General features: G+C 37.4%; 1 protein-coding gene across 1 annotated transcript in view; it reads right to left on the bottom strand.

The window, feature by feature from the left end:
• The window catches only part of IMPG1 (interphotoreceptor matrix proteoglycan 1), a gene marked incomplete at its 5' end in the record, with an annotated part of 106,874 nt that extends 87,395 nt beyond the window's left edge, over positions 1-19,479 (bottom strand). Inside the window, 5 exons of the mRNA XM_072831581.1 lie at positions 4,088-4,167; positions 4,777-4,841; positions 9,217-9,245; positions 9,514-9,680; positions 19,167-19,479. Coding sequence (XP_072687682.1) covers positions 4,088-4,167; positions 4,777-4,841; positions 9,217-9,245; positions 9,514-9,680; positions 19,167-19,479 — 654 coding nt within the window. The remainder of the gene's footprint in view (positions 1-4,087; positions 4,168-4,776; positions 4,842-9,216; positions 9,246-9,513; positions 9,681-19,166) is intronic.
• Between the last annotated feature and the right edge of the window lie 1,610 nt (positions 19,480-21,089).

Below are 21,089 nucleotides of genomic sequence, written 5' to 3'. Positions count from 1 at the left end.
CAGTGCTAGGACCTATGGGAAGTTAAAAGAAAAATATCCTCAGTAATACTCTATTACCTAGGGATAAAAATCCAAACTTTTTTCCTGACACACAAGGCTCTCCACAATCTGACTCTAATCTGAACAATTTTATTTATTTTTTATTAAATTTTTTTCTTTTTGTTATTAAACTTCTGAGTAAGCCCAGGTAGAAAATCTTATTCTTAAAAAAGTTTTTATTTTAATTACAGTTAGCTAACATACAGCTATTGTCTCAAGAAGTAGATTATGAAAGCTCAAGTGCTTTTAGAATTAAAATCCTATTAACTAGAAGTGTCCTCTGAATTTTATTGACAAAGTACCAAAGTGCCAATGAGTTTCAGGTATAGAATATAATGAGTTAACACTTCCATACAACAGCCGGCGCTCATCATGACAAGTGCCCTTCTTCATCCCCATCACCTATTTCACCCATTCCCCCCTACCACTTCCTCCCTGGTAACCCTCAATTTGTTCTCTATAGCTAACAGTCTGTTTCTTGGTTTCTCTCTTTCTTTCTTTTTCCCTTTTCTGATTTGTTTTGTGTCTTAAATTCCACATGGAAATGAAATCATATGTTATTTTCCTTTCTCTGACTGACTTATTATCACTTAGTATTATGCTCTTCAGCTCCATCCACATCCTTGCAAATGGCAATATTTCATTCTTTTTATGGCTAAATAATATTCCATTGTATATACATACCACATCTTCTTTATCCATTCATCAGCTGATAGATATTTGGGCTGTTTCCATATTTTGGCTATTGTAAATAATGCTGCTGTAAACATAGGGGTAACTGTATCTCTATGAATTAGTGTTTTTGTATTATTTGGGTAAATTCCCAGTGGTGTAATTACTGGATCATAGGTTAGCTCTATTGTCAACTTTTTGAGGAACCTCCATACTGTTCTACAGAGTGGCTGCACTAGTTTGCATTCCCACCAATGGTGCAAAGAGGGTTCCTTTTTCTCCACATGCTTGCCAAAACCTGTTATTTCTTATGTTGCTGATTTTAGCCATTCTGACAGGTGTGAGGTGACATCTTATTATAGTTTTGTTTTGCATTTGTCTGATGGTAAGCGATGATGAACATTGTTTCATGTGTCTCCTGGCCATCTGTATGTCTTCTTTGGAAAAAGTGTTTATTCATATCCTCTGACCCTTTTTAAATTGGATTATTTGTTTTTGGGGTGTTGACTTTTTATAAGTTCTTTATATATTCGGGATACTAACCCTTTATCATATATACCATTTACAAATATCTTCTCCCATCCCATAGGCTGCCTTTTAGTTTTACTGATTATTTTCTTCGTTGTGTAGAAGTCTTTTATTTTGATGTAGTCCCAACAGTTTATTTTTGCTTTTATTTCCTTTGCCTTAGGAGACATATCTAGAAATAAGTTGCTAAGGCTGATGTCAAAGAGGTTACTGTCTGTATTCCCTTCTAGGATTTTTATAGTATCTTGTCTCACATTTAGGTCTTTCATCCACTTTAAATTTATTTTTGTGTATGGTGTAAGAAAATGGTCCAATTTCTTTCTTTCGCATGCTGCTGTCCAGTTTTCCCAACACTATTTGTGAAGAGAGTGTCCTTTTCCCATTGGATATTCTCTCCTGTTTTGATGAAGATTAGTTGACTATATAATGTGGATGTATCTCTGGGTTTTCTATTCAGTTCCATTGATCTATATGTTTATTTTTGTGCCAGTTACCATACTGTATTGATTAGTACAGCTTTGTAATATAACTTGAAGTCTGGAATTGTGATGCTTCCAGCTTTGCTTTTCTTTGTCAAGATTGCTTTGACTATTTTGAGTTTTTTTTGTGGGTCCACACAAATTTTAAGATAGTTTGTTCCAGCTCTATGAAAAATGCTATTTTGATAGGGATTGCACTAAATGTGTAAATTGCTTCAGGTAGTATAGATGTTTTAAGAGTATTTATTTTTCCAACCCATGAGCATGGAATGCCCTTCTATGTCTTTGTGTCATATTCAGTTTCTTTCATCAGTGTTTTATAGTTTTCAGAGTACAGGTTTTTTACCTCTTTGTTTGGGTTTATTCCTAGATATCTTATTATTTTTGGTGCAATTCTAAATGGAATTGTTGCTGTTTGAACAATTTTAGTCTGTGTCATTTCTCCCTGCGTTGACTACCAGATAGCTTGTTCACTGTTGATGAGATAGCACATTGCTTGTGCTAGTCTCCTGACTGGAGACTCACCTCACTGCTCCCCATGTTGACCTCCAGCACTAAAACATATGGGGACACACACACACACACACACACATTTTTTTTACTTCCTACTAATATTTGATGGTTCATTTAAAATAATATTTCCTCTGATCATTTAGGGTAGAAATCTTTGCCTCCTCTAATGTCTTGTAGCAATGAATAATATTTGAATTTTTCATTTAATACCTATGCCATATTCACCTAGAGTCTTTTTATGTGCGAATCTTGTCAACCCACATGTAATCTCCTGAATCCAGTATTATTCATTAAATCTCCCAAAGTTTAAAAAAAATGTGGCCACTTATGCCAAAACTCTTTGTGAACATTCATGACTAGAGGTTACATCCTTTGCAACCTGTCCTGGTCTACCATTTTGTTCCATTCTATACATTCACCATCTTCAAGTACAGCATTTAAATTATTTTGTTGTACTTATTTGCATTATACAATAACACAAATATTGAAGGCAGGAAGTGTGTCTTAGGATCTTTGGCACATATCCCAATGCCTGGCACATCAGAGGATTTTAGTAAAACATTTGCTGAACAAAAGTGATGGGTGCAGGTGGTAAAAAGGTTAAGAGGAGAAAGTGATGAATATGGAATGAGATGTTCAAGGGATATTTACTGCAGAAAGGGGGGCCCATATTAGATTTTGAAGAATATGGGATATAAATAATATGAGAAAAGAGAAGGTGAACTGAAGTCATCTTTGAAATTTTATAGTGAATAAGTTTAATCTCAATAATTTTTTCCAACAGCACTTTTGACTGTTCATGGAATAGTAATTTTGAGAAAAATGGAACATTTTAATTCTTTGTTCATAGCAATAGTTCCAGCAAATCCACAGCTATCAGGCCTATAGGCCAGATAGAATGACCAGCAGGGTTCTCATCCCCGAATTTTCATGCAGAGCTGGTGAGACTGAACTTCTTGCCCTCATCACCTGGGGGAGGTTCCCAGGAGAGGAAAGGCTAGTGAAGTCTTGCAGACCACAGGGAAGTTAGGTCTGGTTGCAGTGGCAGTGTAAGAGGAGATTCAGGCTCTGATGTGTCACCCCTATACCCCTGCCCCCTTGTGAATTTGCTTCCCACTTCTGCTGCCACAATCTTGTCACTCCAGAGTAGAGGGAATAGAGATTCCTGGGTTCAGCAACAAGTGTTTGGCTCAAAGATTTTGGAGTGGTTAAAATGGCCCCCTTCTTGGATAACCACTATTAAATTCTGTAACATATCCTCTCCTCTTTCATGCCTTTTCACACAAAGAGAGCAGTGTGGTCAGTGCTCCTCTTTGCCTTGAGAACACTGTTTTTATTTTCACCCATTTGACACACAGGATTTCAGTCATTTTGATATTTGTTTGACCTATTCGCACTGGCCATGACTGAAGCAAAACTTCTTCCCTTACTGTCATTATGAGATTACACTTTGAAAAAAAAAAAAAAAGAGATTACACTTTGGTGGAGAAGGAACTTGACTGATTGATTGATAGGCTTATTCATTCATTTATTCTAGCGTTTGGTGAATACCTGCTGTATACGAGATTCTGTTAGGTACTGGGGGAAAAGGTACCCCTGCCTTCCTGGAGTTTATAATTAAGTTGCTTCTTGCAATTCTTCCCACCTTACTCTAGCTTTCAATCTATTTTTTTCCCTCAGTCCCTAGGAGAAGGAAGAATACTGAATAGGATGAAGTCACTGACTCTTAATTGGAATGATAAAAAATGCAGCACTAGTAATATTAAACGGCCAGTTCACCCATTCTCTTTTCTTGTTTTACTAATAAAATAATAACAGGCATGGGAAAAGCTAGATTGACTCTCAGAACTCCTTACTATTGTAGGCATCTTGGTGTCATTGAGGAGTGTGTCATCGAGAGTGAGAGGGAAGGGTCCAAGAGAGACACTGACAACATCTGTGGAAATGAAAAACATCACAGGCACAAAAATGAGATTGGAGAGGTTTACATTAGAACAAGGTCAAAATTTCATATACTTTTTCTGTCATTCTGGAGTTTACAGATGTGGGGGGTGTTTCTCTCTTACCTCATTTTAAAAAAATGTCACATAAATATGTTCTTGGGAAAATATAACTCATACTTTTGATCTTAATTGAATTCTCCATTCTTCTCTTCTAGGTGCTATCCTAGTTTGGTGCAATTCTAGATATAGTACAGTTAAATGGTTTTGCCAGTGTGATCCAGTTAATTTTTCCATTTGTGACTACATAAAGGATGCCAGACAGATATTTATCTTGAATTAACTTGTTTGAAAATATTGGTAATGATTGTCTCCAAATTGTAGGGTAATGAGTGATTTGGTTTTACATTTATTCTTTTCTAGATTTTCCAAGTTTTATACAATGCATTTAAATTATTTTATAAAGCTAGAAATATCAGTTAGTTTTGAGAAAGTATATTATAAATCTTGTCAACTTCAATTAAGGATTGCTTTTTAAATAATATACTTCCATGATCATTTGAATTAAGGTTCAGGAGCAGGTAAATGAGGAGATCTAAGCTTACCTGTAGAAAACACAGGGGTTTCATCAGGCTCTCCTAATGTCTCCTCTGTAGATATTTCATCTTTTCTATCACCACAGTAGAAAAAAAAGAAGAGGTGGTAAAAAAGGAGCTTGATAACTACAAGGGAAATGCATTTACTTTTCCTATACTCAATAGACTTAAAAGTTAGAGAAAAATCCTTTAAAACTAGGTTTTCCTATTTTTTCATTATAGAAGTAAACTTAATGTACTTTCATTAAAGAAAAACTCAAACAACCCCTGAAAATAGTTATGTTTGATTCCAGGGTTTTCCATAAACATCTTTCATGGGGTCCTGGGGAGCATTTTCATTGTAAGCAAAACTGGTCTTTGGAGTTTGATGTTTCATAGTCCCATTGTGCTTGCACTCATGTCCTCGACATCAAAGATAATTGCATGACATGATCTACGGCTGAATGTTCTTGCTAAACTCTTGGATCCTCAAACCTGCAAATCCAGAGAGTCCTTAAGTTTATTTACTAAAGTAACTCTGGTGGTTATAGTAATAGGATAGAGGGAGATTTCTGGATAATGCAGGTATATTAAATCTCTATTTTGGACACAACCATTGCCTGCTACAGTTATGGCTAGGTTTGCAGCGCCATGCAGTGGCAGTCTGGAAGATATCTAAGGGCAAATCGAAGGGTATAGTTATAGTTGTCTGCATACAATGTTGGCCCATTCTGTCAAGCTTTATGTAGACAGGAGTAGCAGTAGTGATATCTTTTGAAGCTCACTGAAAGATTTGTTACTATAAGCTATTAGGTCTTATAGCTTGTGTGTGTTAGTACAATATAGTCATAGTTGACATATATATATATTTAAATCAGATGAGTTTTTCTTTTTAAAAGATTATTTATTTATTTATTTATTTATTTATTTGAGAGAGAGAGAGAGTTTGAGAGAGAGAGAGAGAGAGAGGCAGAGACACAGGCAGAAGGAGGGAGGGAGAAGCAGGCTCCATGCAGGGAGCCTACCCTGGGACTCAATCTCGGGTCTCCAGGATCACACCCTGGGCTGCAGATGGCGCTAAACTGCTGCGCCACCGGGCTGCCCTGACCAATATATTTGACCCAATTTTCTGTGACTCATGATGATGGGAAGACCATCACCCCTCTGCAGTGTAGAGTCTGTAGAGTCTCTGGCTGTAGAGTCATCTAGATTGGCTATAAACAGTGGGACTATCTACATATGTATTTCTAACATACAAAATTTTGCCAAAGTCCTAATAGAGGGAGTATACAAAATGTTATTCTTTGGCCTAGCATGGACTTTGACCAATCAGAAGAGATGTAAACATGGAGGACTGTATTGGTGCACACAGACTAAACATAAATACAGACTGTTTTGGAATTAGGTATACTTGTTTGTTTCTGCTAGTTTTATGCTATATGCTTAAGAAATAGTTTTTATGGATATCATATTTATAGAGCTCCCATATCAAACATTACAGCATTTGTGATTTAAATAATTTTCCTTTTTTTTCACTTTAGAGAAACTTTGTTTATAGTAAGATCTCTTTTCTTTCTATCATAACTTTGGTATTTTTGTTTCACTTTGCTGTAAGAAAAGAACACAACCAAGAGGAATAGTTATTAAAGTGCTGGCTACGGTATTGGTTACAAGTCAATAGCCCACTTTGTGCAGTACACTGTTTCAGATGCTATTTCTTCATCCTTTGCTATTGGGTGTGATTCTGCCACTTTAATGGCAATCTAGACCATCACTCAGAAGTTATAATTTGGGAAGCTGGGACACTGGGTTCTTTCACTGGCTTTTATTTTTAAGTCATTTGAAAGTGGCAGATTTATGGGCTACTCAGGTGAGAATATTTTCTGTTTTGTCTTTCTAGAAATGTTTGAAATAACAGGCCTGCCTGCTTTCCTTCCTTCTTTCCTTCCTTCCTTCCTTCCTTCCTTCCTTCCTTCCTTCCTTCCTTCCTTCCTTCTTTCCTTCTTCCTTCTTCCTTCTTCTTCCTTCCTTCCTTCCTTCCTTCCTTCCTTCCTTCCTTCCTTCCTTCCTTCCTTCCTTCCTTCCTTCCTTCCCAACTCAGTAATCATAGTTAATGTAAAATGTTTGTCTCTTGCTCCTTAGAAATTCTTTCTAGCAATGTTGGTAGACACAGGAGTGGGTGGGATGATTCTATTTCTTTCTCTTTCTGTCTTGGGTAGCTGTTTCCTGTAATTTTTAATGTTTTTCCATCGAATCTTGGTACATTCTGCTGGATTTTTTTCGTGGATGGATGGCCTCTGCTTTATTTTTTATTTTTTTGAAATGGAGGAGTATCATCCTATAGTTAAATCAGAAAAGTGAATATCTCTGTGTCATGTGAACAAAGTTAATACTCTAGTACTAAGATTTTCCTCAATTACATTATTTCTTCTGGTAACAATTTTTAAAAATATCTAAAGAGTGGCTCAGTAGAAGTATCAATTAACAAAATATATGAGGACTTTGCTCAGGTCTGTGGTGGTGGGTGGAGAGATATAAAACAGTTCCTGCTCTTGAGGAGTTTAAATTCTTACAGGAAAATAGCATAAAGCAGTGTTAAATACAAATCTAAGTGCCAAAAAGTACAAAGTTCAAAGCAGGAAGATATTGCTGCAGGCTCAAACAGGTGTGAAGACATCATGGGATCCAGGTGGGACTCCACTAGGAGCTTCAAGGAGAGTAGGCTTTGGATAGGTAACATGGAAAAGCAGGTTCTTCTGGGCAAGATGGAAAGGTTAGGGGTCAGAGTCCAGATGAGTAGGGTTTGGTTGGTGTGCAGTAAGGAATGGCATGGTGGCCACAGTGTATCATGGGTAATGGAGGCAAATTTGGCAAGGTAAGGGGATGAAAGGCCTCAGTTGATTAGTTTGGTCTCTGCCTCAATGAAGGTCCTGGCAGGACACAGATGGCTCACTCATTGTGGGGTAATTTGAACAAAGTTTAAAAAAGGGATTACTGGGGCATCTGGGTGGCTCAGTGGTTGAGCATCTCTCTTTGGCTCAAGGTGTGATCCTGGTGTTCCAAGATCGAGTCCTGCATTAGGCTCCCCATAGGGAGCCTGTTTCTCCCTCTGCCTGCGTCTCTGCCTCTTTCTGTCTGTCATGAATAAATAAATGAAATCTTAAAAAAAAGGGGGGATACTTATTAAGTTGTGGGAAGGGTAAAAGAGCAACCACAAGGCCGAGTGCAGTACTCAGGGGTGGGTAATAGTGGGATCTTCAAACCACCCTTTGTTTAGGAGAGGTGAGAGAATAGGGCACTTACCATGAACCTGAGACAGAGAAGGATCTGTGGAAAGGCTGCCTGACAGGAGCTGAGATGAAACTGAAGGATGACAACAGCCCTCAAAGACTTTGCAAGTTGGTTGTGAGGGGAGGTGATAAATTCACTTACCTCATCCTATCCTCTGTCTCTGATCTCGTGCTCCCTAACAGTTGGCCCTATCTGGGAGTCAGGGCAAAGGATATGAGTGGTTTTATCCTTACCACTCAGCCTTCTGTACACAAGAGCATGAGGGGACTAGTGAGCAGAGGATATTCAGAAGGGTAAAAGGAAGATGTGGGAATCTTTTGAAAGTCATTGAACAGGGCTCAATGTAAGAAAAGGAACTTTTCAGACTTATTAATCCAGCAGCAGTTATGCAAGTTAAGGAGGGGAAGAGGTTAGAGGCAGGGAAATCCATTAGGGAGATCATATTTGACATTTTTCACAGTGTAAATTAGTAAGGTCCTGGAAGAGGTTGTTGGCAAAGGGAATAGAAATGAAGGAATAAATGTGAAAAGCATTATAAAGACTTGTCAGTAATTCATAGAGCCAAATTTGTGTCTCTCTTAGTACTATCTTCAGATTTAGATTTCTAAATGCTATAAATGTATATAATTTGTGTTTAGAGTTTGTTTCTGTTCTTTAATCATTTTATCTAATGTACTTTTCCTTGCCTTTTTCTCATTTTGATTCTTATTTGATATTCAATTCTTGTTGAGAGTATAGCCCAGTGCTTCGGTAATTTGGTTAGAGAAATACTAATGCTTTACAGAATACCAAATGAGAGTTCAAAATGCATGTTACTTTCTGATTGTATTAGTATTTTCTGACGTAATGAATAGTTTATCATAAATTCTAAAGTCAAACTATTTTAGTTGTTCTATATCTTATAAGTGAAAATACACATTAGATACTTAACACATAGAAATGAATCCATTTTATCTGCAAACATAGTGCCAACATCTATCTCAATCGTTAGGGTCTATCCATGATCCCTTTATATACTCATTTATCTTTAGCACAATATATGCATAATTTGTCTGTCAGAATAACCTACACAGATCTCAGTGCTGACATAGTATCCTAAAGGTACAATAGCTCAGTCTCACTCCATTATATGATCTTTCAAAAGTCAAGTGCATGCTGCACTCTATTTTGGGTACTTACCTCTCAGGAAAGTGTCTCTGTTTTAGTCTCTGCAGAAAGATAAAAAGTAATTTTACCAGGGTAAAATGTCAGCTGAAGAGGTAAAGTCTATTTTCATCCTCTTTTCCCTTTAACTTCACTTCACTCAGCCCGTACAATGCTATTTTGCAAAAATAAAATTCTTGTAGGCCTTATCAGTTATTTCTAAGCATTTCTTCAACTAATCCTTATGCAGTGGAAACAAATTTGAAAGGGGCAGGGACTAGAGGCCTTGGAGCTATTTGGGCAGTGTTCCAAATGTACAGCATTTAGACTCACCTGCTGAAGAAGATCAAGGTGCTCCTGGGAGTTGCTGAAATTTTTTCCAATGTCGAAAAGGCAGAAAGTCTCCTGCTGGCAGATGCTGACCCAGTCCTGGTATTCCCCTGGGTCAGGGATGCGATCCAGAAAGATCCGATATGCTTCCCACACCACTTCCTGACACACTACAATGCAGCACCATTAGGAACAGAAAATGGTCACATCCTAAGACAATCCCTGTTTCCCAGCCTAAGCATCATTTCAGACCATGGAGAGCTCTTTTATGGCTTATGTGGGCATGCTAATTTATAGCCCACAGAAATTAATTCATTTAACAGATATATATTGAATCCCTGTATATGTTATAGAGAAAAATAAAAGAAGGAAGATAAGGAATATGAGAGAGAGAGAGAGATATTGAGTGTGTGTGTGTGTGTGTGTGTGTGTGCAGTTTAAAATAGGGCAGTTGAGGAAGGCCTCACTATAAAGGTGACTTTTAAGCAGAATGGAGCCTTCTCCATACTCAAGGCTGGAGAATGCTCTGAACATTGAAGGAACAACAAAGAGGTCAGTGTGACCACAGCAAGGATGAGAGTAAAAGAGGATAAAGACAGAAAGATGAGGGGAACAGGGACTGTGTAGGGCTTTGTGGACCAATAATCTTCATACTGGGGCATAGGTGCCTGGCTATATTTAAAGACTTTCCAAGGGATAAATAGGCACATAGACAATTTAAAGAGAATCAATATCTAGGTCTCATTTTTCCTATCATGCTTTTCTAAAGTCAGCCTTCCTGAGCACACACCTTTCCTTTTCTCCTTTCCCTTTGGCCAGCACCCTTTCCCCATTCATCCTTTTCCTAATCTTACTGTGGCACAGTGCCTTTAGGTTGCCACACAATGGGATGATGTGAAATAGCAGTGTGGAGGTTAAGAAAGCAAATGAACTCAGTTGAGGGGTAACATGTGTTTTTGCAACAGGGTGATTTGTTGTTTTCAACATATTAGAAAAAGTCCTAATGGAGTTGACAGGTGACATCATTAAAAATAATGACAGATCATGAGTGATTATTAACATATAATGCCAAAGCAACTTAAAGCATAAAGATATTACTATAACAAAACTCCCATCTGTTTCCATTTATTTACATAACAAGTTTTCTCAGTATTTAAGTGAGATGCTTAGGGATAAAATTGATCCTAAATCCTGTCTCATTGTGGCAATATATAATATGAATAATAGGTAATGGTACATGAACTAATATCAGGAATGACACCAAAGCAACTCCATCCATCCAGAGGCTGAAGCTAATGACACTTAAGCTACAGGCTGTTCATTTAAACTGGACTCTTCCAAAGTCTTGTTCCTAATTTTGTATGTATAAACATTAGTACCCACAAAACCGGGTATCAATATCTGATCTTATATCTGTTAATATAAATTTACTTAAGTTTTTTGTTAAATTTGTATCTATCTGTTTTAACCAGTTATATATTAAAAGTAATTATAAATGCAACTGGACCTAGAAAAAATTTCTTTGTACACATAAAGCCTACAGTAACAGGAAATAGATAAAATCTACAAATCAAATTTATATATGTATTTTTGTTACTAAGAAGTATGTAAGAATAACCAATAGCAGACTTTCAAGCATGAAATAAATTACATTAAGGTAGGGCTGTGAGGGCAGCCCAGGTGTCTCAGTGGTTTAGCGCCACCTTCAGCCCAGAGCGTGATCCTGGAGACCTAGGATCCTTGGATGGAGCCTGCTTCTCCTGACTGTGCCTGTGTCTCTGTCTCTGCCTCTCTCTTTCTCTCTTTCCCTCTCTCTGTGTCTTATGAATAAATAAATAATATCTTTTAAAAAAAAGACAGGGCTATGAAGTGGGAAGTGGAGTGGAAATGTGGGTGTATGGATAAAAAGGATCCCTGTGGCATTTCCTACTGTTGAGAAGAGTACGTGAAGATATGTACTTGTGGAGTATTTGATAGTAACTATTGAGTAGCTATGGTAGATTCTACTGGAGACATACAAATGCTCTAATTTTTGTTTTATTTTCAATATCAATATTTACAACTTACCAAATGTTACATATTACCTAATCATTTATACTTATAATGAAAAACTTTAGATATTAATTGAAAAGCATGCAAAGGGGTACATACCTTAAAAATTAGAGGATTAAGTGAGGAAAAAAGTTAGATGATATCTGTTATAAACAATTATAATATGTTGGTTTTTACCTCAGGAGGAATGGGGAGCAATTGGAGGCTTTGAGACAGAAGCTGACATCATCTGAATTTCTAAAGAAATTCTACCTACCTGCTGAGAGAAGGTGCTGGGGGAAGGAGCAGGTGAGAGAAGACCAGTTTGGAGACTTACTCCTATGCTTTATCTTCCTTCATTCCCCATTTTTTATATGTCTGGATTTCTCTTAACTTTGTTTTTAAGAGGCAAAGAGAATTCCAGACCAAAGAAGCTCAGGTTATCTACCAGCAGCGACCTCACCAGAATGCACAAAGCCAGGAGTGGGTGCAGTCTCCTGCACCTCAAATGTGCCATCAAGTTTTCCACACCTAGGAAAGTAACAGGGGTCAGCACACCTGGAGAGCAAGTGAATAGCCTCACCAGGAGAGCTCACTTTTGTGAATGTTATCTTTCTCCTGCCAGGCAAGGATCAGAGGGTTGTAATGCCTTTCCCAATACCAACACTCATGCAATCTTTTGATCTTCATCTGTACTCAAGGGTCTACATACAACACAAGAAGGAAATGACAGTTGACTATCTTGAGGTTTGTCCAGATCTTAAGAGTTGTGTGTCCAGCCCAAGCAAACCAGTTGCCCTTGCTATCCTTCTCATCTACCTACTCCACACTCTTTGGGATGTTATTTTGACTTTCTATCTCTCTCCAATGCACTTGCTAATTTAGTTCAAAAAACATTTAAGTGTCAGAGATACAGCATTTGCATCATGTATACAAAATCAACTAGAGTTGCCTTTGAGATCTTAGTGTTGGTGACTTTCACTGATAATATCTGTGTGTGAAACATCTGAGAGAACATAATGTGATAATTCTTCTAATTACTAGTTCAATGTGCCCCACGGCATGTTTCTTTTGGTCTCAGGTTAAGTCTTCCTTTTATTTCAGTCCAATTTAAGGCTTGTTTTTGGTGCCTGCATCTTCTGAGCTTTGCTTCTTTTTCTGCTGCCCTTTCTCCTACTTCAGAGACACAGAACACTCTCATCCCCATTAAAATCTCCTTTTCACAAAGGCTCTGAGAGAACTTTCTCCCTGAAGCACAAATGTCTGAAGCTGCTTAAGGAATTATTTCCCAGAAAGGAGAGATCACAGCCAACACCACAGAAATACAAACTATTATAAGAGACCATTATGAAAAATTATCTGCCAATAAGTTGGGCAATCTGGAAGAAATGGATAAATTCCTATAAGCATATAAACTACCAAAACTAAAACAGGAAGGAATAGAAAACTTGAACAGACCAATAACTAGCAAAGGAATTGAATCAGTAATCAAAAATCTCCCAACAAAAGGCCAGGGCCAGATGGCTTCCCAGGGGAATTCTACCAAACATTTAAGGAAGAATTAATACTTATTCTTTTCAAACTGTTCCAAAAAATAGAAATGGAAGGAATACTTCCAAACTCACTCTATGAGGCCAGCATTATTATCTTGATTGCAAAACCAGACAAAGACCACACTAGAAAAGAGAACTATAGGCCAATATCCCAGATTAAGATGGATAAAAATATTCTCAACAGAATACTAGCAAATCACACCCAACAGTACATTAAAAAAATCCTTCACCACGAGCAAGTAGGATTTATTTCTGGGTTGCAAAGGTGGTTCAATATTGGAAAATCAATTAAGTGATACACCATGTTAATAAAAGAAAAGATAAGAACCATATGATCCTTTCAATAGATGCAGAAAAAGCATTTGACAAAGTAAGCATCCATTCTTGATAAAAACCCTTAACTAGGGATAGAGGGAACATACCTCAACATCATAAAGGCTTTATACAAAAGACCCACAGCTAATATCAATCTTAATTTGGAAAAACAGAGCTTTTCCTCTATGATCAGGAATAAGAAAGAGTTATCTGTTCTTACCATTGTTATTTAATACAGAACTGAAAGGCATGGTGTCAGACAACAACAACAACAACAACAACAACAACAACAAATAAAAAGACATCCAAATAGGCAAGGAAAAATATAAATTTTCACTATTTGCAGATGACATGATACTCTATGTAGAAAACCCAAAAGTCCCTACCAAAAATTGCTAGATACATGAATTCAATAAAGTCCCAGGATACAAAATCAATGTACAGAAATCTCTTGTATATTTCTAATGCAGCAGCAGAAAGAGAAAGCAAGGAATTGATCCCATATAATTGCACTAAAATCTGTGATATCCAGAAATAAACCTAAAGAGGTTAAAGATCTGTATTCTGAAAACTATAAAGTGCTAATGAAAGGAATTGAAGATGATATAAAGACATGGAAAAATATTCCATGTTCATGTATTGGAATAGCAAAGATTATTAAAATGTCTATACTACCCAAAGCAATTTACACATTCAGTGCAATCCCTATCGAAATATCAATGGTATTTTTTGTACAGCTAGAACAAACAATCTTAAAATTTGTGTGGACCCACAAAAACCCCAAATAGTCCAAGCAATCTTGACAAAGAAAAGCAAAGCTGGAGGGATCACAATTCCAGACTTCAAGTTATATTATAAAGCTGTAGTGATCAATACAGTATGGTACTGGCACAAAAACAGACACATAGATCAATGGAACTGAGTAGAAAACTCAGAGATAAACCCACACTATATGGTCCAACTAGCCTCCAACCAAGTAGGAAAGAATACCAGTGGAAAAAAAGACAGTGTCTTCAACAAATGGTGCAGAGATAACTGGACAGCAATGTGCAAAACGATGAAACTGGACCACTTCCTTACACCATACACAAAATTAAATTCAAAATGAATGAAAGACCTAAATGTGAGACAGAAAACCATCAAAATCCTAGAGGAGAACACAAGCAGTAACCTCTTTGACACTAGCTAGAGCAGCTTCTTAGTCAATATGCCTCCTGAGGTAAGGGAAACAGAAGCATAAAAGGAGTTATTGGAACTTCATCAAGATAAAAAGCTTCTGCATAGTAAAGGAAACAATCGATAAAACTAAAAGGCAACCTATAGGATGGGAGAAGATATTTGAAGGGTTAGTATCCAGAATATATAAAGAACTGATAAAACTCAACACCCAAGAAATAAATATCCAATTTAAAAAGGGTCAGATGACATGAATAGACATTTTTCCAAAGAAGACAACAGATGACTAGTAGGCACATGAAAAGATGCTCAACATCCCTCATCATCAGGGAAATGCAAATCAAAATTACAATGAGATATCACCTCACACATGTCAGAATGGCTAAAAAGAATAACACGAGAAACAATAGGTGTTGGTGAGGATGGGGGAGAAAGGGGAACCCTCTTGCACTGTTGGTGGGAATGCAAACTGGTGCAGCCATGCTAGAAGGTAGTATGGAGATTCCTCAGAGAGTTAAAAATAGAACTACCCTAGGATAGATCCACAGTTGAACTACTAAGTATTCACCCAAAGGATACAAAAATACAGAATTGAAGGGGTACACGCACCCTGATGTTTTATAACAACATTATCAATAATATCCTAACTATGGAGAGAGCCCAAATATCTATTGACTGATGAATGGATAAAGAAAATGTGATACACACACACACACACACACACACACACACAGAGGAATATTACCCAGCCATTAAAAAGAATGAAATCTTGCTATTTGCAATGAAGTGGTTCGAGCTAGAGTATATTATGCTAAGTGAAATGTCAGTCAGAAAAAGATAAATACCATACGATTTCACTCATACGTAGGAGTTAAGAAATGAAACACATGAACATAGGGAGAAAAAAAAGAGAGGCTAACCATAAAACACACTCGTTAGCTATAAAGAACAAAGGGATGCTGGAGGGAGGTGTGTAGAGGGATGGGTTAAATGGGTGATGGGTATTAAGGAGGGCACTTGTGTTGAGCACTGAGTATTATATGTAAGTGATAAATCACTAAATTCTATTCCTGAAACTAATATTACACCACATGTTAACTAACTAGAATTTAACAAAATCATGAAACTGAAAAAAAGGGATGCCTGGGTGGCTCAGTGATTTAGCGCCTCTGGCTTCTGCCCAGAGCATGATCCTGCAATTCTGAGATCAAGTCCCACGGTGGGCTTCTTGCATGGAACCTGCTTCTCTCTCTGCCTGTGTCTCTGCCTCTCTCTCTGTGTCTCTCATGAATAAATAAATAAAATTAAAAAAAAGAAACTGACAAAAAAGAATTATTTTTCTGGGGCATTGTTGTTTATAGGGATTAAAATGTTAAAAATGAAACAGGGACAAGTAGCTTTTCTTTAGACTTTTTTGAGGGGCAAATTCTTTTGGTGACTGCTCCGATGTCATTTTTCTGGCCTCCTGGAAGCTTAGCACAAAGCAGGAAATGCAGCATCTTTCCGCAGTTGGGAGAACAGGGAGCACCAGCTCATGCCCCACTAGGAGAGTTCTCCCATCCTTACCAAGAGGACATCAAAAGAACCCTTGAAAGTTAAAGCATCAAAGGATCTCATGGCTGGAAGGAGTCTGAAAACTTCTGAAAGCTGGATTTTTCTATCCTTTTAACTTACCTCTTATTTAACTTCCTGCACCACCCTTCCCTAAATCTACCAGGAAAGATTTCCACAGGGATTCTAGGGACATCCAGAACCTTGCCTCTTCACTCTTCCCACATTTGCTGGCCAGTGCCTGAAATCTGACCAGAGTCTCAATCTTTCTATTGAATGCTTCACTGTAGGCTCTTTGGTGATGTGGAAAGAACCCTTGGGAACATGCATCAAGGAGGCAAGGCAGGTCCTGGGATAGTTATTCACATTTGTAAGGATTAGGTTAGACCAATGGTATGTAAAAATGGGGGCATTTTTGCCCAAGGTTGGGCACACATTAGATGGAGAGATAACACAATGAAGTAAGAGTCAGAATGCTGTGTTTTAACCATGCTCTGCCACTAATGCTGGCCCTGGCTGACCATGTCACCTCACTTTTTAAACTGTATAATGGAGGTGTTGGCTAGATATTCTAGAACTATAGCGTGTAAATAGATTACCTGGAGTCTTATTAAAATACAGATTCTGGAAATAGATGTGGTGGGGTGAAAGTAGGTCTGCATTTCTAACAATTAGCCAGATGCTGGTGACGATGCTGGTCTTGGATAACACATGGAGAACCAAGAACTAGGATTCCCTCTATCTTAATCTTTCTCTAAGGCATGTATTAATGTGAAAGAAAGATCGAGCTTTTGATTTTGAGGTTAGGAGAGAGGTGGAGGGAGAGAGAAGAAGCAAAAGAAGCAGGGGAAAGGGGGAGGGAGATACAGAGAAGGGTGGGATGTTTGAGAGGAGTTTGCTTGAGTAGGACACAGGGTTCCCCTGGGAGACTGCCAGAAACAAACTTGCCTGTCTTTCATTTGTGCTTTGGGATAAGCATATTTATGATTCTACTATGAAGTTCAGAACATTTTCATTTGTGCTGCTTTAAGCATTGGAAAAATAAATATATCAATATTCCATTTGATTTGATGAATGCGGAAGCTTTCTCTCCTAAGTTTGAAAGATGTCAAAAGATAATTTTGCAAAAGCAGTAACAAAAACAGAAAGTGTGTTACTCTGTCAAAGGAGCACCACTTTGTATCTAGTCTTATTTCTTGTTTCTTTGTGAACCAATTTGTTAGACTTAAGAAACCCATGCTGATGAATAGTAAAATTTCATATCACCCAGGGGCAGCCATAAAAATAATGGACTGTTGTTGCTGTGGGGAGAAAAACAGTGGTTTGTTTCATCTAGGAAAGCAAGAATGAAAAAGGCAAACCTAATCAAGAATAAAAAATAAAATTCAGAGTTAAAAACTTGGTTCAGCAATAGTCTATTTTATAAATACCTGTGATGAATCCTATTTCTGAATGTCATAAAGGATTAGAAGTTATATGAGAATAGCAGTTATATTCACATTCAATGTGATGCATTTGCCATATATTTCACTTCCATTCATGAACAAACAACATGAAATTTACCAGTGTCATTATCTGATCAATGTGTAGGCACATTCAAAATGAATAATTTACACATTATTGTCTTCTCTTTGCATTCCCAGTGGCCTCTTTGACTCCTGTATCCATCAACAAGCATTTAGTCAGGAACTGCCATGCAGAAGTGCTATGCTAGGAACTCAGAATAATAATATAGTGTACTTGATTTTCTATAATTAGAGTTCTCCTTCTGACTGTGATCCAGTACTTGTCATTTTTCTGTGGGTGTGGCTTCTGTCAGAAAGCAAATGTCTCTTCCACATAAAATGAGACATATGAGGAACATAAGGCCTGATATTTTTGAGACTCTCGTCTCCAAAATCTAGCAAAAAAGTCTCCAGACTTATGCAACCTTTGTACATTTTACAGATGTAAATACTCAAGAACTTCAGAATGTTAGTATCATGAAATGCATTCTCTATTGTCATAATTTGCAATATATCACAGGCTAGAATTGAACCAGCACATTCTAGTTAATGGGTATCAAATAGAGCAGGTTGACTGTGCTTTTTGGAATGGAAATAAATATCTCATGTGATGAAGATGGGCCTCAGCAAACCCCCTCAACTTTCACATGTAAGATGAATTGAGTTTAGGCTTCAGCTAGATAAGATATTTTGCATTATTTGGAACAAACTGGGGGATTTAATAATATCTACTAAAGATTGTTTTGTGTTTTGTTTTGTTTTTTTCATTTAAAGAAGCAGCCATAGCGACTTTTTCATCTGCAGTAAGTGAATTACAAAGATAGCCACTGATCACTGTGGTGTGATTTAATTCCATAATGATTTCTGAGAAAGTCACAAGAATCCTTTTAGGCTGTCTTGGGGTAAAAACTGTACTGTAACTCTCCTGGAAATCACAGTAATTGTGTTGTAACTCCTGTTAACATCCCTGCATTATATCTTGGTAAATCATTGTTAATTTGTGACTCCTCTGCACTTGGATGTGCCTCCAGGTTTCCAAACTTCAGAACTTTTTGCTGGATCAGCAATAAACAATTTAAACTTAACAAGAAGGGAAAGAGGATATGGATTGTAATGTTGCTTTTGAAAAATGAAATCTTAAGTCATAAATCAACTTGCTCAGTTTTCTGACATTGTAATCATTCTGTGCTTCTTACTTCATAATAATAATATTAAAATCCAATATTGGGTTTTGGCAAAAATAAAACAAAGAGATAATACCCAGATACCAGTCCTTCTGGTGACTTGTTAAATGCCTTAATAGTTCTATGTTGCAGAAGACATTATTTTAAATGTAAAAGCAGATATCTACCATAGTTTTGAAAGTTTACTACTCATTACTGTTAGGTTAATTGCCTGATTTTTATAACTCCTGCGACTAAATGAAGGACTCTGAAAGTTTGGGGGCTAAAGACGTTGTATGGATGAGTGAAAGGGAAAGGATAAAAAGAATGAGAGGCTAAACAGGTTCCATTTCTTTCCTTACCTCTCAATCTATAATAAGCTTGAAGACTGGCTAAAATCTGTTTCATGGATTCCTGTGGACAGACTTTAACCCCAGTTGGGAAAAATGTTGACCTTTTTGTTCGATGCTTGGCCAAATCGAATATTCGTTTCATGGTTGACACTTTGTACATTTTTGGAGTACTTTCGGTTGTTTCGATTCTTGGGGCATTGTCTATGTCTTTAGTTTCAGAATGGTATATTTTAATGGAGACATCTGTAAAAGAAAGATTGATTTCCTGGTGAATATATACATCGATATATGTGAAACATATGATAAATGAATTAACCAGAAGTTATAATTCTCTAGTTTATTTAAGTTCTACTTTGGTGCAACTGCCAAATTTCAGTGACAAGGCATTTTCAGAAATAGGGGAATAGCATAATGAGCTGATCAAGTGTATTTTTTAAATCACCAACATCTCAAATCATCTTGCCTTTAGGAACTGCCAAATATTGAAACCATTTCCCACACATCTCTAAAAATCACTCCCCACTTAGCACTCAAGCCTCCCGAGAGATGGCTCTTTTGATAGACATTATAATTCAAGTGGGGAATGATAGCATATTGTGGTACCCAGAGGTGCACTTTGGATGAGGAAGTGGAGTGCTTCTAAAAACCTAGGGGGGAAAATGCAACAAAACAACCTTCCTGTCTATTAGTGGCAGCCCTAGGATTTCTGTATGGTGGGGCTCAGAGTGTGGCAGTCTGGTTGAAAGTGAGTTGGGTCAAGGACATGTTACTTTCAGTCGACTTTACAGAGCAAGCAGTATATTTTACTTAGGGAAGTGAGAGGAAAGATGAAGGGGAGTATGAAGAGATCAGGTTGGCAGAGGATTTAACTTCCTGAGACATTTCATCCTGCTGGAACTACTGTATTTGTTAGGGTTAGGTCTAGACTTATTAAAGAAGGGCCTCAAACACTAATCTTCTGGCAGAGACAAGGGTATCAAGCAGAAATTCAAGCAGGGTAGCCGTGAAGCAACTCAAATTTTGCCACAAAGCATAAAAGTCCCTCCTTCATTACAGGGGGTGTACTGAGTTCTGTGGGAATACATATTCTCTGTCATTTTGAGGAGTCTTAGAGTACTCTGTCAATCTTGGACAGTGATAAATTCTCAGGAATCTCCAGGATGAAAGGGAGCATATGGATTAATTTTCTCACCAAGCCACATACCAAACCAATAAATCATAATCTCTGAGCAGAACGTAGGCATCAGCAACTTTTGAAGGTCTGTAGGTGATTCTAATATGCATGCAGGTTTGGGAAACCACTGTTTTATGGATCTGTAAGGACACTTTCAGTTGAAGAGTCAAGACAACCCATCTCAAAATGGTTTAAACAATAAGGAAGTTTATCACAAAGAAAGGAAAGCTAACAGTAAGGAATGCCTGGTGAAAAGAGAGCTCTAACTGCCTTTCTGCCATTCTCTTATTCTCTTTGTTCAGTTCCCTCATGTGGTGACTTTATCTATAGGCTGGTTTCCACCAAGTTAACTTGCTTGCCCTTGAACATTTTGAAAAATAACCTTTCCCTAAAGTATGGCTGTCTTATGTCATGTGCCTGGACCAATACCAGTTACCAATGGATATACCAATGCCTCTAGCTTGAATTGAGTGATTAGAGAGCAGGGGACTGGAATTTCTCTGAGTGGCCCGTTCTAACTGTGGAGGTGGTCAATATTCCCTGAGTTAGGCTAGCTGCATGGTAGACTGGAAGGTGCCCACTGAACACTGGCAAGTACAAGAAAGGGATAGAAGCTATCTGTACAGCCATTAGTGTCACTGCAGCTAGTAAAAATGGGAATTTTAGCTTAAGAATGTTAATTTTTAATAACCTTTCAAACAATCATAGATTTCAGTACAAGTCACAGAAAAAGTTTTTGTAATTACATTTTAATTGCC

This window comes from Canis lupus, chromosome 7, assembly GCF_048164855.1.
Source record: "Canis lupus baileyi chromosome 7, mCanLup2.hap1, whole genome shotgun sequence".
NCBI classification, from domain to species: Eukaryota; Metazoa; Chordata; class Mammalia; order Carnivora; family Canidae; genus Canis; species Canis lupus.
Note: the sequence above shows the minus strand (reverse complement) of the source record. Positions and strands in the feature narration are given on the sequence as shown.